The following is a 17,911-nucleotide window of genomic DNA, read 5'->3' as shown; positions in this document are numbered from 1 at the left end:
CGTTCTAGATGCACACAGCACAGGCATGCTATATAAAGAATCACCATAGAAAAGAGAGGTTCAGGAAAGGGTGCCATGAATGCATTGTGACCCACTTATCTGTACCGGGTGTGATATCGTGCAGCCGACAGACCCAGCGGTTCTGGCTGAGACTGGTTTGATCTACATGCCGCTAGTTTACCACAGGGGAAGTGTAGCCTGTCGCCTCCCTGCTTCCCTCGCCCCAATACATCATCTCCTCTCCATCAAAATCAGCAGAGTGAGAATCAATCTGTCACACAGGAGGACACACACACACACACACACACACACACACACCACACTCTGGCTCCTGGAAAGACAAGCAGAGACAGAGCGATAGGGAAGGAGAGAGAAAGAGAAAGCGAGAGACAGAGAGAGAGAGAGGGAGGTTTTGATAAGTAGCGAGTGGAAAAGAGAGAGGAGGAAGGAATGATAATTGAGGAGAAAGGGAGACGGAGAAAGGAAGGGGGGGAGTGATTACTGGCGAGGAGGGGAGAGAGAGGGGGGGAGACAGCCGAGGAATGATAGCCGAGGTGGGGAAGACCGAGCGGCGAAGAAATCCAGGCGAAAGGAGAGATAAAGCGAGGAGAAGCAGACAAATGGACGACAAATAGAGATACAGAGCGAGACGCGGGGAGGGAAAAAAGGAGCTGTCAGAAGATGCTATCGTGCAGGGGAGAGATCCGGGTCTGTACAGTAGAGGCAGAGGATGGCGAAATGTAATGGAGAGAGAAACAGAGAGAGAGAGGGGGAGATTGAGAGAGAGAGAGGGACTAAAAGGTCAGAGAGTGAGAGAGAGAGAGAGAGAGAGGGAGAGAGACCCAGTGGATGATTCATAGAGTTCAGCCTGTCTGTGTTCAGCCTGGGGCTTGGAAGCAGGCTGCCAGGCGCTCCTCTGCCCTCCTCCCTCATCTCCAGCTCATCTCACCTGCACTACTTCACTACCACCGCTGTCCATCGCCTGTTTGATACTGGTAACTACGGGTTACATGGCAGCAGAGAGCGGGTTACGGGTCTTTTCTGTGATTAGAGAAGAGACTTGAATGTCCGAAAGTGAGCATATATCCCCCTATGTTGTATTTGACTGCAGTGATAGCATGGCTGGTGTCAACCTTTTTCATATCACGGACCGCTAATTTAGTCCACATTAGGGCCACGGACCCCCCATGTGATGAGATTTTGTCTCGGATCCCAAATCTGAAAATATTTTTATTGTTAGATATGATTTTGTCCAGAATTCCATGACTATCTGTATTGTAGGTAGAGAGATAACAGTGAAATGATCAAAATAGTCATTCTCCTACATTCTCTAATTGTGTTAACTTCTTGTAAATGGAATAATGGTGAAGTTTAACAATTTGTCAATTTGCTGGGGGGCCCCCTGGAACCCCCTCAAGGGCCCCTGGTGGTCCCCGGACCCCACGTTGAGAACCATCGACGCAGATATACACACTCGCAGCCATTCCTCTGCAACTCCTCCTATTGCGAGGATAGTATATGTATATGCGGCGCTATCTGTCTCATATGCACGCACACACTCTCACGGATAGGACGCTAAACGCTCGAGCGCCCTCACACACCCTCACACACCCTCACACACACCCTCACACACACCCTCTCACACCAGCGTGGTGTAAGTGGCCTCGGTCATCGCCGGCCAGTCATTACCAGCTGCTTGCATTAATATTCAAAGAGCTGTCAGTCGCAGATGTGGCGCCGTCGAGCGGCAGAGACAGCCAAGTCGCAAGCGCTCGCCCTCCTACCCCCCCTTCGCCGTCGTGTCACCCCCGAGAACAGGGGAGTGTCGTGGGTGGGGGGGGGGGGGGGTGGGGTAGTTGTCTGTCTCTGTCAGGCAGAGAAAACGTCTCCTCTGCCCCTCCGCGAGCGTGAGAATACGGACGCTTGCGCCCCTCGACCTCTCGGCTCTCTCTCGGCGCGGATTGCCAAAAATAAAGTGCATTAAAACCAGCAGCCGAAGCCCGCTAAGTGATCACCATGACAACAGGCGGCGGGAGGCACGGCGGGGGCGGCGGGGGGGGGGGGGGGGGGTTGAGACGACACCTCCGCTCCGATTCCTCCTCCTGCCCCCCACCCCCGAGAGAGACTGCGCTGCCGGACTGCTCGCTTTTCCGCTTCAGCCGGGCTTTTTTTTTGTCGTTCCTGCTCTCTCCCTTCATCCTCCTCCTCTCCTCTGTCTTCTCTGACTCTGATATGTCTCCAGGGAGCTCTTTAGGGTAACAGGCAGTGTTTAGTCTGTCTTAATGCGCACTCATTTCACATTTTCATTCCACTCCTCTGGCTCACTGTCTGTTTTTTCCCTCTCTCCTCCCACCTGTTTGTCCTCTCGCCGTGTATTTCGGGCCACACACAACTTTCTCCGCTCCATCTTAAAGCTCCTAATCTCACCTTTATCTCCCCTAATCGGCCTCGTCTGCCCCTGTAATCCCGCAGTGCGCGTCCCTAATGAGCGCCCCTCCCCTGCTCTCCTCTCCCCTCCTCCACTCCGACTCCTTATCTCGCCTCCAGAGCCTGACGTCATGCTAATCTGCAGGGATAACTTCAAACACACACCAGCGCATGCACCTGCACGCACACTCCAGTCAGACTAGGGCTGGGCCATACTGACAAAATCAAATATCACAATATTTCAGACCGAATAACTTGGTATCGACAATGTGACTATTTTGTGGATGTGTATTTGTGCTTTCATAAGATAATTACACACAAGAACATTTTGCAAATCAGTAATGATCATTAGCAATCAGTAATGTGTTATGAGTCATGTAATGTAATGTGGATAGGATGAGCAGGTAAAGCCAATCATTGTTCATTTTACTCAGAACAGGCTAATAAGTTCAGAACATTGTGTCACTTTACTGTAACGCAGCCTTTAAGACCAGGAAGAAGTAGCAAAATCCCAGACGATATCTAGTCTCATATCACGATATCGATATTACGATATATCACCCAGCTCTAGGTCAGACCTATGCATGCATATTTTGGCATCAAGCCATAAAAGAGCAACAGAACACTAGACAAGAAAACTACGCTGTGAAATCACACAGCGTGGTCCACGGGGGAGCTTGCTGTTGCGGTTCTGTACAGGGAGACTTTTGACCTGTTTTTCTACCGCGGAAGACCCACAGCTGCCAAGATCCTGACCTCTGCAGCGATGGAGCGCCATAGCGCCGGTACTCTGCGGAGAACATCCGCTTCTCCGGTACCCGGGGTCCATCCATCCATCCGTCCATCCATCCGACCGGCTGGCTTTTGAGCCGCGCGCCGCTCAGAAGGCACAGCCGGCCCGGCAGCATGAATATTGATGGTCCCGGGCTTGTTAACATTGTATGAAGCAGGGGCCGGTAATTGTCTGCCTTCTCGGTATGGCACGTCTTCAGTGGGATGTGTGAGAAGGTCGGCCCGCTGGGGAGCTCGGCTCGGCTCAGCCCTCTTCACTTTAAGTGAGGGGGTGGGGGATGGGGGGAGCGGGTTGGGGAGGGGGAGCGAGCGGAGTGGTTCGGCCCCCATCGGAATTGCACGCACCGGCTCTGTAATGGAGCTTTGTCGAGTGCGCCGGGGTGCAGATGCGAGTCGGCTGCGGGTTTGTTTCAGTTTTCTCCGACACTCTCCGTCTCAGTGATACATGGCTCTTTTGAGGCAGGGCAGCGGCGGACCTGATTTCTAAAGGTGTAGCTCGCAGCTTCTCCTCTTTTTTTTTTTTATTCCCCCTCTCCTTCGCTGTCTGTCTTTACACAGCTGCTGTTGCCACTCACAGCGAGGCAAACACAGAAGCCAGCCTCTCCTCTGAACTGAGAGCTAACAAAGTGCGTGTGTCCATGTGTGCATGTTTGTGTGCATTTGTCACGCGCGCACACGAGGGAATACGTTGCTCGCGGCATGATGGAGTGCATGTGTGTGTGTACACCTGTGTGTATATATTCTTATCCACGCATACAGTATGTGCATTCCCATATCAGTGTATGTGCAGAAAACGTCTGTGTGTGTGATTTGGCTGGGTGTGAGTGTCGGGGAGTGATGAGGAAGTGCAAGGTGAGACGGGGAGGATTCCTGTAAGCCAGGCTGAGGTCTAATCCAGTCTTGAGTCAGAGCATTGATTTATTGAGCAGCGTTTGTTAGCTCGGAGAAGCCCTGCTTCCTACTATAACCTAATCAACGCATGCACACAAGTGCATATGTACACACATACACGCATAGCAGCTAATCATCACTCCTTGTTTTTAAATTTCAATAAAATACAAAAACCAAATCTGTATTACCTTCAGCTGGCAAGACGGTATTAGTTGATGCTTGTTGAACTAATAATAAATTTGACTTGGCAGATTGTGACTTCTGCAGCGCAAAATAGTTGGAAGGAATCTGAGCACTGACAGCATTTTACTGGCAATAGTGGAGTTTGTTCCTGCCAGTACAACTTTGTATACCTATCCATCTGTTTCTATTGAACTTGAACCCAGGGATACTGTACAGGGTCAATCAATATTGGGGGTGGGGTTGGGGGTGACCCAAATACCATTTAGTGATAAATGACCCTATAAGCAATATTTTTCATTGTGTACTTGTGTATTTTCATTGGTGATTTGAAACTAGTTACACGTTTTTTTTTTTTTTGCCATTTAGCCATCTTACCCATAGCGACTTGCGAGTGCAACAGGAAAATAAGCTAAAAAGCTCCAAGATGACCGAGATTACAAGCAACAAATAGGAGTGCAAGGGTCAAAGCCTTTGTCCCTAAAATGATCATGAGCGATAGAAGCTTCAACTCTGACCCCGCCTCTCCTCTCCCTCTGTCCGTCCAGGTATTCGGCCCCAAATCATGAACGGGCCGATGCATCCGCGCCCCCTGGTGGCGCTGCTGGACGGGCGCGACTGCACCGTGGAGATGCCCATCCTCAAAGACCTGGCCACCGTCGCCTTCTGTGACGCCCAGTCCACACAGGAGATCCACGAGAAGGTAACGCACACACACACACACACACACTGCGCTTTCCTTTCCGCACAGCTCCACAGAAGTTGCGTTGTCTGCCACTCACTCAAGTTCCCGTCTGCCTCTCCTCCCCTATCATGGTGCTAATATGTGAATCGTATTATATTGGCCCCATACGCTCTTGCCATTTAAAATAAAGTGGCTTCATTATGATTTAATGTCACTTGGTGGCAAAGTGCGAGATGTCTATATCACTGCCATTGTTCTAATAGAGAGCCTCGTATGGGGGGGGAATGCAGTGTAATTACATTGCGCCGGCTTGTAGTGGCTCTTTATTGCTTTTTATGCAGCGCCGTGGCTGCAAAAAGAATATATGGCCACGGAGATGGGTATCGCCGAGGTGCTATCTCTCCATCTGCGGAGGGAGTGAGAGCCGCCACACTTTTCCTCGCGCTGCCTTTATGAAAATGGGACATATTAAAAAAGAGGCATTTGCATAGAGATCAATTCAATCAAAGACCTTGGGCGGTGAGGAGCGTGCGGGGGAAAGGGAGGCGTGGGGCGCTTTTTTTGTTTTGTTTGTTTTAACACTGCCTTATCAGGAAAAACATGATTGTAATGTTCACCTCGCCAGCATATTCAGCAGTTCGCAGTAATAACTTGCGGTCTAGATACCCGGAGGGGCGGTGTAGATCGAAAATGTCCAATCTCTTATTTGTGCGGCGGGGAGATGATGGCCGGAGATGCGGAGATGGCGTGCCGATAACGCAGTGAGTTCCAGTGAGATGTTGTTATGCCAGACACCACCTGCCGCACGGCCCTCCATCTACACCAGGCGAGATAGAAAGTCGCGGGCGAGGGTGGTCAGCAGAAGATGGAAGTATCCCGGGGGTTACAGCAGGTCATCCGCCCCGGTAATCCCCTTATTACTCGAGCCGTAGGGGTGCGATGAAACACACGTGCGGATACTGTTTTCGAGATGGAGCGGCGATACCACTTCAGCGAGACTGAATCCAGCACACGGCACCTGCGCCCCGAGACCATCATCCAAGGTCAACGATCCCCCGTCTTTCTCACAGCCGTGTCCCACGCTCGTTTAAAGTCACATATGGCTCATAAAACTTGGATGATGGCCCATATGGCATAGAGTCAACATCGGTCTATCACATATTACGCTGCCTGACTCTACTCCTCCAATCCAATCAATTGTGATGTTAAGGCTACAGGTCTATTCCCATATTCACTGAGTGTACAGTCTTTTTATTATTTAACCTTTATTTAGCCAGGTGTGAAAAACAATCTCTTATTCAAGGGAGACCTGGCCAAGATAGCAGCATCAAAACAAGCATAAGAGTTGCAGAACAACAACATGCATATACAGTATACAGGTAAAATACAGGCAAAGTCATAAGGCGAGAGAACAAAATACTCTAAATCACACAAAAAAAAAGAAAGTACAATTTTCAGACTATTAGGACCGTCTGCTCTTCCCATGAAATCGACTGACCAGATGAATCCGGGTGAAAGCTGTGATCCCTTATTGATTGCACCTATTATGAAGCGGAGATGTGGATGAAAGGCAGAAGACGGGTTAAAGAGCGCTTTCTGGGTGTCGAAGCAACGTTTTCCAACAACGCAGCCTCTCCCTGCCAGGTGGAGAATGTCTGTTCTCAGCATTACGTCCAGCCCTCATCCCCACACTGCATCCACCCTGCTCACTAGTGGGATGACCTCATAGCCATAAAATCCCTCCCCAGTAAGCCATGGAGTCACACACGGACTCTCTCTCACACACACACACACACACAGACAATACGTGTGACCCCGAATCTAAACTCCCTCGCTGCAACACACACACACACACACACACACAAACTTACACACTCTCTCTCTCTCACACGCACACACACACAGGCCTCTGCGTCGTGTCAAAAAAAAAAAAAAAAAAAAAAAAAGCCCAGGCCTCATCACAAATGATAGATGTGGAAAGCAATAAGGCTTCGGTTTCAGTGGAGAGTGGCGAGGAGGTGGGTGGAGGGTGGAGGGTGGGGGGATGAGGAGGGGGGGGGGGGGGGGGGGTGATGGTGGGTAGACAGATTAGGTCAGAGTTTCCATTAAAGTAAACTACATTCACAACTGATTTCCCTCACAAAGCCCCATTCCTCATGCTACAACGCTTTGTCTCCAGATCCAAAACAACACTCGGTCTTCAGGCTTAGTCCAGACAGAGAGGTGGAAGAAAGTGTGTGTGTGTGTGTGTGTGTGTGTGTTTGTGTGTCCAGTCGTGCGCGCATGCATGTGTGCGTGTGTGTGTGTGTGTGTGTGTGTGTGTGTGAAGTGTGTAAGCAGCGTTTTAACCTTGAATTAGTATCTGCAAGGCCTGGCTGGGACACGGCGCTAATAAAAGCAGTATGGAAATTCGGGGCTAATCTGCTAATCACAGGAAAGCTAATGCAGTTTGGCTGGAGGTGAATGCGGAGCTGTTATTTACCGTGGGGCGCTGACAGGGGGCCGGGGCCGATACTGGGGGAGAACGGTTAGATCCACATCGGACTGAATCACAGGCCGGGTCACCTTGTCTATGTAAAGTGGCAGAGGAGTAGCATTTCACAGTGGTGGGCCAACATGAGGGAGCGGCGGTGTTTCCCCCCCTCGCTGACTGACTGAATTCAAATTTTTAGACCCTTAGGCGAATGCTGGTCTCAAGTGCATTTGTTTAGATGTGGGATAATACGGCAGCTGTAGCATCAATGTAGAGTACACGGGCTTTTTATCCAGACCAGGGCAGGAATATGTTTATTTAAATGTGGTTTCAAGTATTTGAACTACGTCAGGTTGAGTTGCACTCGATTTAAGTGAGCACGTCACTTGCAAGTTGAGGTTAATCAAGGGCTACATATGTATGTATTTCATTTATCCATTCACATTTTCTATTCTAAATGTTTCCACACTCCTTTCATTACGCGGGGACACCGTTGTAAAAGAGACCCGGGTCACGATAGGTTTCCCTTTAAAGGTTAAATAAATGAAAATCCAGCCATTCAAAAGGTCAGCTGGGTCCCACTCTCTGTTTCTTTGACCTAACCACATCTTATGATATCTTCAGGTTTAGCGCGGGATCAGCGGCTGCCCTGACCCCTCCTCCCAGTCAATTAGCCTGATCCGTTGACCGTAAAGACCCTCTGGGTATGAGCGCAATTGTGATGACCATGCAGAACCGCGGCCCCTCTGAGACAATATAATGATTTGTTCCAGTCGGGGCTGTAAAAAGGACAGTGTGTCACTGCAGGGTGGCGACCATGTGATGTGTGTGGTTCCCCCTCGTTGTGAAATTGAAAACCGTTTTTTTTTTTTTTCATGTTTCAGTGTCCTAAGTCATGTCAGCCATGTGATTTTCATGGCTCCTCGGGAAGGAATGTGATCTTGTGATTGTCATGGGACCTTATGAGCGAATGGACTAATAGCCATGTTACATAGTTGGAATGAATGGACAAAACTATGAAGAAAGGAAGTGAATGAATGAATGAAAAATAAGACACTTGCTTTTCATTACTTGACGATCAAATCACACTAATTACCACCTTACTCTGTGTGTGTGTGTGTGTGTGTGTGTGCAGGTGCTCAACGAGGCGGTGGGAGCGATGATGTACCACACCATCACCCTGACCAGAGAGGACCTGGAGAAGTTCAAAGCTCTACGCATCATCATCCGCATCGGCAGCGGCTACGACAACATCGACATTAAGGCCGCCGGAGAGCTGGGTACGAACAGCAAACAGTTACTGCTAAACATCATCAATATTAGATCATATCCAGCAACACAGTGCCCACTACTGTATGTGGCACTTGCGGTATGTGAGTTACCTAAAGATCAAATGTGTGCTATACATTTTTGAGAGATTTTTTGCTTTTTTCCATAGAGCTAAACAAGATCTTAGTAGACTTACGCTCCTTTGGTGTTTACCTTATCCATCTACCCCGTGTTTTATTGATTTCATCGTGGGGAGAGCTATGGATCGCTCTCCGTCCATTCGTTTGTTTGATGGTTTGCTGGTCTATCCGTCTCTCGCTATATCTCCGGCACCGCTGATGGGATTTTGGTGAAACTTGGGGGGATGATGCATCCCACCGCTGCGTCCCGGCGTTTCTAAAAATACACTGATTGGTCCAAGGGGGGGCGCTGTAATTACAGATCAAAACAAGGTGACATGTTTGATGCTAATTGGTCCAGAAGGGGAGCGACGTTGTTGCTGTTGCCTTGTTTTACTGTATGGATTTTCAAAAAGCCGAAAGGAAACGGCATCAAAGGCGGAATTAAAGAGTCAGATGAATGGTTGCCGTCCTGGTGTGAGGCAGGTTGTTCAAATAGAGGGAAGGAGGGAAGGAAAGAGAGAGAGAGAGAGAGAGAGAGAGAGAGAACTCAATGGTACAATTCAGTCCCGACTCGGAGCTACCACCCAGGCTCTATCAGCAGGCCGGTGGCTCAAACAGCCCTTGCAGTTGACAGAGCTGCCATTTCCCTGCCAATATGAGATAGAGTGTCTAACTGCCACCCACTCACCAAAGGAACCCTGCCTCGCAACGCAGGAGTCAAAAGCTATCGTGCCTGGAGAAGGCAGCGCTGATACGAGGGCTATTCTCAGGGAGAAGAAAAGGGGCCATTGATCGAGCAGGCTCTTGCTTTTTTTTTTCTTTTTTTTTTTTCTTTTTTTTTTTACTGTCCAGAGACGGCTCTGCTACTCGGAGATACAGAGTGGGATGAGGACATTAGAGGCGAGCGAGGGCAGGCTTATAGAAGTGCTGAAGCATTACAGCAAAAAAGTTCTTTATGTCGTTTGAGGGAAGAAGAGGCAATACCGCAAGGTCAAGGGTTTGAATTCCCCCGGGGCGGCGAAATTATGAACAGAGTGTGTGTAACCCTTACTTCATATGTAGCTTGATGAGTTCTCAACTGATCTGTTGTGTGTGTGTGTGTGTGTGTGTGTGTGCGTGTGTGTGTGTGTGTGTGTGTGTGTGTGTGTGTTCGTGGCGGTCCCTCCAGGCATCGCCGTGTGCAACATTCCCTCGGCGGCGGTGGAGGAGACGGCGGACTCCACCCTGTGCCACATCCTCAACCTTTACCGGCGGAACACCTGGCTCTACCAGGCTCTCCGGGAGGGCACGCGGGTCCAGAGCGTGGAGCAGATCCGCGAGGTGGCGTCCGGCGCGGCGCGCATCCGCGGCGAGACCCTCGGACTCATCGGCTTCGGTGAGGAACCGAGGAACCGCCGGCTATAGACTGTCACTTCATCCCTTTTTGTTTTTTCCCGGCGTCTCTCTCTGTTACTCTCTCCCTGCCTCCCTCCCTCCCTCTCTCTCTCTCTCTGCCCTCCTTCTGTGTTTCATATCCTCTCTCTGTTCCCCGCGCCCTTCTGTTTTCCTCCCCTGATAAGGTTATTTTTCTCCCTCTGCCTGTCCCGCAGATTATCTCAAGGTTGTCTCCTCGCCTCCCTCCGGGCAGGCTTCCTATTCTCTGCCATCCTGTTCTCTCATCTCTCCCGCTCTAATGCTCGCCATTATATCTCCATTATTCTCTCCCCTTCTCTTCTCGACACTCTCTCTGTTTCCCACCCCCCTCTCTCTCTCTCTCTCTGTCTCTCTCTCTCTCTCTCTCTCTCTGTTTCTCTGGTCCCTCGCCGCCCTGCCCTGCCATAATCAGGCCCCTCGTGGTAGATTTGGTTCTCTCTGCGTGTGCGTGTGTGTGTGTGTGTGTGTGTGTGTGTGTGTGTGCTTCCCTCTCCGCACCTGTTGTGTAGTTCTGAGTGTGTGTGTGTGTGTGTGTGTGTGTGTGCGCGTGTCTTGTGTGTGTCCTCTGTGCTCATTCTGCCCTGTCTCAACATCATTGGGCTGACAGATGCTCTCTCTTCTCTCTCTGCTCTCACAAGCCTTTCCAGAGTACCACCTTATCTCCGTGTCCACATACACCTACCCCCCCCCTTCCATCCCAATCCCCACCCTGCACCCCGTACACACACACACACACACACTCCTCCCCCACAGGCGCCAGACAGCTGCCCAGAACTGCTGTGCCCAGACGGAGGCCCTGGCATTGAGAGCCCCCCTCCACCCCCTCGAATCCCAATCTCGTCTCCCAGTCTTGCTGGCTCAACCCATCTCCAACACAATGTCCATTGTGGGGGGGGGGGGGGGGGGGGTTGGAGAGAGCGAGGGCCTCCTGGTGACACTGAAGATAATGGGCCTGTCTGTAGGACCGGCACATACAGCCAGTGGCACAACTCTGCAGGCTGCAAATAGACAGGATGAAAAAACCCCTGGCGGTTCAATAGGCCCCACCTTCCCCCATCTTTCACGTCTCTCTGCGCTGTTTAAAGTCAAGTCGCTCGTTACTCGTTACTTATTTCAGAAGTAGTGTTATTCTTATCACTCCCTGGATTACTTTTCTGTTACATTCGCTAAAACTGGTGACTGCATCCTCTCTTACCTTTTGTGTGAATGATCAGGGGAGAATCAAATAGTGTTGATGTCCAAAGTTCTTGTCATCCTTTTGCTTGATTGGATCAAACTAGTGGGAATACTTCCAGCCAGAGAAAGTCAGCTTCTCGGCCATTCCTTATGTAAGCTACCTCACCGGATGCCCGTGTCAACTGAAAGGACGATGACTATTTACAATGAAAACCAATCACCGATAGGGGCAGGATTTTGTTTTTGGATAAATCAACTTCAATCTGATATTTTGAGGGGGTGATAAATTATAATAACTATACAAATAATAGCAAATATGACACATTGCAGAAAAGAAAGTCTGGCCATGCCCTGCAGCCCCACAGGCTGACACACACAGCTTCAGTCACACATGATGCAAACGGCTCTCGGTATCAGCTAGCATGGATCAACACACAGCCAACCTGGCAGAAGGGCAGAGAGAGGAGCAAGGAGAGAGGATGTGGTCAGGAACACTAAGCAGTAGAAAAAAGGCAGGGGAACAGGTATCTAGCACAATGAATATTTAATAATAATAATAATAATCTTTATTTATATAGCAGCTTTTTAAAAGCAGTTTACCAAGCAATTACAGGGGGGAGAAATTACACAAAAACAACATAAAAACAGGACAATAGTAGTCAACACTATATTAGTCAGTAAAAAATAAGAACAAAAACAATTAAAATGTAGGAATTGTTACAGAAAACAGTTTTATAGAAATGGGTTTTAAGAAGAGATTTAAAGGACTGAATTGATTTAACCAGCCTCAGCTCCTCAGGCAGGCTGCTCCACAATGTAGGAGCTCTATTGATGTTGTAAGTCCCCCCCAAAAAAAAAAAAGAAATCCTGAAAACAACTGAAAAATCACATCCCCGAACAATGAAAATGGCTGCCATTGCCCTGACCTGGTGAGAGCTGATGAGGACTGGTGACTCACCAGACACTCTCATCCCTACTGGAGAGGAGGCACTTAACTCTGAGAGAGAGTGTGTGTGTGTGTGTGTGTCGGGGCACTGTCTGTCGGGGAGAAATCCACAAGCACAAGACCTCATCCAAGGCTGCAGACCATTTTCGGCAGCCTACTGTCCGCATTACACAGAATGGGCAGGTTTACAAAAGCATTAGGGAAAAAAACAAAAACCCCAGCGTTCTTTCATTACGGTGCCCTTGACCAATCCCCACCAGTTCTGCTGCAGCGCCTCTGGGTCGGACCGCAGTGTTGTTCTCACAGATCGCCGTATTCTGGCCTCACATTTTAGCGCAATGTGCCGTCCTTAGCCTTTTGACTGTGGAATGATAAATGAGCAAAACAAAGCAGAAGTCTGCCGTTGCGGTGCGGTGCCAGAGATCAACACATCCGTATCAACCTCAGTGTGTGGCATCAGACCCTCTGGTTAGAGTATGTGCTCTCTGTTAGTGATTCTCCTGTTCTCGGGCTTGTCGAGAGGCATTCTGGGAAATGTAGGAAATCACTAACTGTAGGTAGAAGCAGACGAGGCAGGTTGAGGGAAAGTGGATACACCAAAAAAGTAAATTCACAAAATAACTCCTGGATTGCACTGAACATCACAGATTGATGATATATAACAGTATAACAGTGTAAATCCCACCATAGTGGAGAGTCAAAGTAATTCTGTCCTTATCACTATTAACATTATGAAATGGCACCTGTCCACTGCCATTATAAAGCTCAAAATCATTGTTCATATTGAATAGTATTGACATACATGAACCAAAACCACGGCATAAGAAAACACACAACTTACTACTATTACAGGGCCGCCGTCTCTGATTCTTTATGCTGTTGTCTCCTGTGATGGAAGGGAAAATAAAAGCGAGGGGTTCTCCTCGGCCGCGGAGCCTACAATCAGCACATAATGCTCCGTCACAAAAGAGAGGACCTTGAGAGAGTAGAGGACCTCATCGATCCTGTTCGCCAGCAGCAGCGTCCCTTATTCTCCATCGCTCTCCCTCGGCTCCGGGCTTCTTCTTCACCGACAGACCCGGAGACTCGCACAGCCCACACAACAAATGGCTGCATGTGAGAGACGGCCGGGCGGGCGAGCGAGGGAGAGAGGCTGCCGCACGTCGGATTCGGTTTCTGATTCAGTGTCTCGCAGTCTCAACTGAGAAACGAGCACCTGGCATTGTCCTCTTCCCACTGAATGATTTCACCTCGCTACTCACTCACTCCTCTCTAATCATCGCACTCTAAAAAGAAGAAAACAAATATTCTCCTATCTCTCTCTTTAGCTCCTTTTCTTTGTTTTCTTAGTACTTTCTTAGCTCTTACATGATCACTGTATGGTCACAGGAATGCAGCTAAATGCCTACAATGTTAACCTTTTAATGGACCAGTGTACATTCTCTCTCCCCTTGCCTGTGTACATAAATAAACTTCTCCCTCCTCTTCTTTCTTTCTGTGTGTCCGTCCTCAGGCCGCTCGGGCCAGGCGGTGGCGGTGCGGGCCAAGGTTTTCGGCTTCAACGTCATCTTCTACGACCCCTACCTGCAGGACGGCCTGGAGCGCTCGCTGGGCGTCCAGCGCGTCTACACCCTGCAGGACCTGCTGTACCAGAGCGACTGCGTCTCCCTGCACTGCAACCTGAACGAACACAACCACCACCTCATCAACGACTTCACCATCAAACAGGTGGGGGGCCGGGGGGCCGGGGGGGCCGGGGGGCCGGGGCTCAGGGACGCACAGCATTGTTACAGAGCGGATGTACAGACACACATACACTACCAGTCAAAAGTTTGGACACACGCATTTTTTCTTTACTTTTACTATTTTTCACATTTTAGAATAATATTAAAGACATCAAAACTATGAAATATCACAAATGGAATTATGCAGTGACCAAAAAAGTGTTAAACAAATCAAAACTATCTTATATTTTAGATTCTTTAAAGTAGCCGCCCTTTGCCTTGATGGAAAGGCAAAGGCTTTGGAAAGAAACTCATACATAGGATCAACTTCACTATTTATATTTGTCTAAGAAACACATTTCAAGCATTTAAGCATAAGCCTTTAGATCAAAATGGCTTTAAGATAATGAAAAACACAGACAATCACATATGCGCTGATACAGTCTCAACATCATCAGTTAAGATTTCAGTGTAGAAGTGTAACAGAATGGGAGGCATTCTACATGCGTGCACGCACACACACACACACACACACACGTACACATTATCCCAATGCCAGCCATGTCATCCAAGCAGAGCCAAACATCCCATTGATCAGCTGTGACCCGACCTGGGCTTAAAGCAGTGCTATCTCCAGGTAGACAAGCAGAGCTCCTGGTGTATTGCAGCTCCTGTCAGCCTGGAGGCTGTCCTAAAGAGCATTACAGCCGGAGAGAGAGAGAGAGAGAGAGAGAGAGGGAGAGAGAGAGAGAGAGAGAGAGAGAGAGGAAACAGGCCGTCGTGCAGCAGCCAGCCTTCCTGCCTGCACATTCCCCAGCTCTTTATCTTAAGCTCCACCAAAGCTGGACACAAATTCATTCCTTTGCTCTGTCAAATGCAATTAGCGCCAGCCCACGGCTACAGCAAATATATCGACTAGGCTCCGCAGCAGGGGGTTGAGAGCAGTGCGAGGGGAAAGTGCTGTTCTCTGAGTCAATAACACACTCGCACACACACACACACACACTCAGGCGCTGCCTGCGGTGACACCTGCAGGGAAGCGGGGGAACTGCACAAGCTGAAGCATCCCCCCTCCTATCCGTCGACGTCTCACCGTGTTGCTGCTCGCTCTTTAGTCGCTGTATCTTTCCATCTTTGTCTCCGCCTCTCACTCCTCTTCTCTCGCAGGTTGATGTGAGTGCTGTCAGATGTGAAGTGTTATGTGAAGAGAGTAATAGAAAAGTGGGTGTCGGGTAATAGCCTAACCTAGTTAACTCTGTTTCTTCTCCAAAGCTAAAGATCCTCAGCTGCCTCTTAAGTGCCACAATGAAAGAATACTTTCCTCTCTTTCCTCCCCAAAAATGTTGGCAGCCGTTCTTAGCTTCTACATTCGAAATGTGTGTATGCGCGCGCGTGTGTGTGTGTATGTATGTGTGTGTGTATGTGTGTGCGCGTGCGTGTTTGCGTGTTTGTGTGTCTCTGTGTGTGTCAAAACCACCAAGGCCTAATAAAAGACTGCCTGGCAGCGCAAGGGCTTTTCATGCCCTGGATTTCAGCTTTTGTCAAGATTAAGGGATTACTTTCTTCTGAGCATATTCATTTGATTTTTTCTCTCCCTCTTACACTTTTTGTTGTTTTTTTTGTTTTTTTTCACAAGCAGGGTTTATTTTTTCTTTCTGGGATGGGGTGGGGGTTCTTGGGGTGCCTCATCTTTCAGCTCATCCCTCATCCTTCATTTCATCTCCTGGTTTTAGATAAAGACTTTTCTCTATCCCAGATCTGACAGTATTTTGCCCAGGTGCTGTCTGTCTCCCATGGACCTTTCAGCAGCGCAACAAAGGTGTCTCGGATTTTTTTCCCCCTCCATCTCTGTCCTGTGTAATACATGTTAAGACCCCCAACATGCAGCCAGCGAGAACCCCCGACAATCAATCCAGATTGATGTCCCGCCTCAGATCAAATAGATCAAATTGGCTCCCGTGTGGCCGGGGCCTACACACACACACACACACACACACACAGCCTGCCTTCATGTTCCTCTCACTCCTTTTGATCTTTCATCTGTGAATAACTGACTGTACCTCTGTGTGTGTGTGTGTGTGTGTGTGTGTGTCCCGTGCCGTAGATGCGTCAGGGGGCGTTCCTGGTCAACGCGGCGCGAGGCGGCCTGGTGGATGAGAAGGCCCTGGCCCAGGCCTTGAAGGAGGGAAGGATACGCGGAGCCGCCTTGGACGTCCACGAGACGGAGCCCTTCAGGTGAGCTCACACACACACACACACACACACACACAATCACAGGTTCACTCTGTAGGTATGAAAGCCATATAGATAAACGCTTCACTTGGAGAGACGGGGACAGACGGGAAAATAGGTGGGTAGGGAAAGGAAGGGAAAGAAAGCCTAGAAAGATTAGGCAGGCAAGGCAACAAGGCGGAGAGCCTGAAACAGGTGAAGAGATAGACAGTAAGGCAGAAACAGTGGCAGACATATGATGAGTTACAGACACCTCATACTCTGCTAAGTGGCCCCTATAGGGCTCTGACGGTAATGAGAGATGGAATCCAACCCCACACACAGGAGATGGAGAGCTAGCTGTTCCTGTCAAGAGGAAACTAAATACAGTTAAAGGTGCTGGTGGAGAGGAGGGGGAGGGGGGGGAGGTGGGTTGGGGTGGGGTGGGGGGTCGACTACAGCGCGTACTCTCCATCTTCCCCGTTTCCATTTGCACTCCGGCGCTCAGCAGAGGGTAAACAGCTTTACACGCCTCCCAGTTTACCGCTTTTTTTTTTTTTGCTTTTTTTTTTTGCTTTTTTTTCTAAGGCCCATGTTTCCCCATCTTAGAGGGTAACTGGTGTTGATGTGTTGTTCACGCATCAGGGCTGTTAGGGAGTGGGGAGGCTGCTCCTTTCCTGGCCGGCTGCTCGGCTGACTGGCTGGTTGAGAAGGCTGTGAAATCCAGCCTGATGAGCCGGCTGCGGCGCGCTCATGCTCCACTGACCCAGTATGTCAACAGGGAGGAGTGTTTCATAACCCGGGCCCTCCGTCCCACGCCACACAACACTGGGTCAGGTCGTGGCTGAGGCGCCGCACACACACACACACACACACACACACACACACACACACACACACACACAACCAGGCAGGGGGTTATAAGGATGGAGGAAGAGGAGGAGGGGGAGTCAGAGTATCTGTTTTCAGTGCTAGATGAGAGGAGAGAGAGAGAGGAAGTTTAGGAAAAGGAGGAAGAAGAAAAGACATTAAATTTGTCGGATCGATCATGCCAACCTGACATCATTATTTATTCGACAAATGTGTTTCCATCGCTATTTATCACATAATTTCTTTATAGACAAAAATACTTTCCGCTTCAAGTGAGTGTAAAAACCTTTTTATGATATTGGGGAAGTTTAATCGAATTTTTTTCCATTCAAAGTTTCTAATTGGATTCATCATAAAAGCTTCGGTCGCCTTTCTTTTGTTACTTGCCCCAGTCTCTAATACATTTGTCTCTGTCATTGTGTGTGTTTCTCCACCTCTCTCTCTGTGTGTATTGCAGTTTTGCCCAGGGCCCTCTGAAGGACGCTCCCAACCTGATCTGCACACCACACACAGCCTGGTACAGTGAGCAGGCCTCTCTGGAGATGAGGGAGGCAGCCGCCACCGAGATCCGAAGAGCCATCACCGGTATGCCGTCACCACACACACACACACACACACACACACACACACATGCACACTCAACAGTTCCAGTGTGGCACACTCATTGGATTGGGTCTGATCCATGCAAATTTAGCCACACAGATTTTATTTCTGGTTTCTACCTACCAGTTC

At 49.3% G+C, this 17,911-nt stretch overlaps 1 protein-coding gene across 3 annotated transcripts in view; it reads left to right on the top strand.

Annotated features, from left to right (window-relative positions):
- The window catches only part of ctbp2l (C-terminal binding protein 2, like), an 83,396-nt gene that overhangs the window by 61,192 nt on the left and 4,293 nt on the right, over positions 1 to 17,911 (top strand). For all 3 annotated transcript variants that reach the window (XM_071907701.2, XM_071907698.2, XM_078290843.1), the window contains 6 exons: positions 4,839 to 4,993; positions 8,584 to 8,728; positions 10,008 to 10,214; positions 13,888 to 14,102; positions 16,203 to 16,333; positions 17,637 to 17,764. In XM_071907701.2, the coding sequence (XP_071763802.1) occupies positions 4,839 to 4,993; positions 8,584 to 8,728; positions 10,008 to 10,214; positions 13,888 to 14,102; positions 16,203 to 16,333; positions 17,637 to 17,764 (981 nt within the window). The remainder of the gene's footprint in view (positions 1 to 4,838; positions 4,994 to 8,583; positions 8,729 to 10,007; positions 10,215 to 13,887; positions 14,103 to 16,202; positions 16,334 to 17,636; positions 17,765 to 17,911) is intronic.

The sequence above is a fragment of the Centroberyx gerrardi genome, chromosome 20 (genome assembly GCF_048128805.1).
Source record: "Centroberyx gerrardi isolate f3 chromosome 20, fCenGer3.hap1.cur.20231027, whole genome shotgun sequence".
NCBI lineage: Eukaryota > Metazoa > Chordata > Actinopteri > Beryciformes > Berycidae > Centroberyx > Centroberyx gerrardi.
This window is presented reverse-complemented; position numbering and strand designations above follow the sequence as displayed.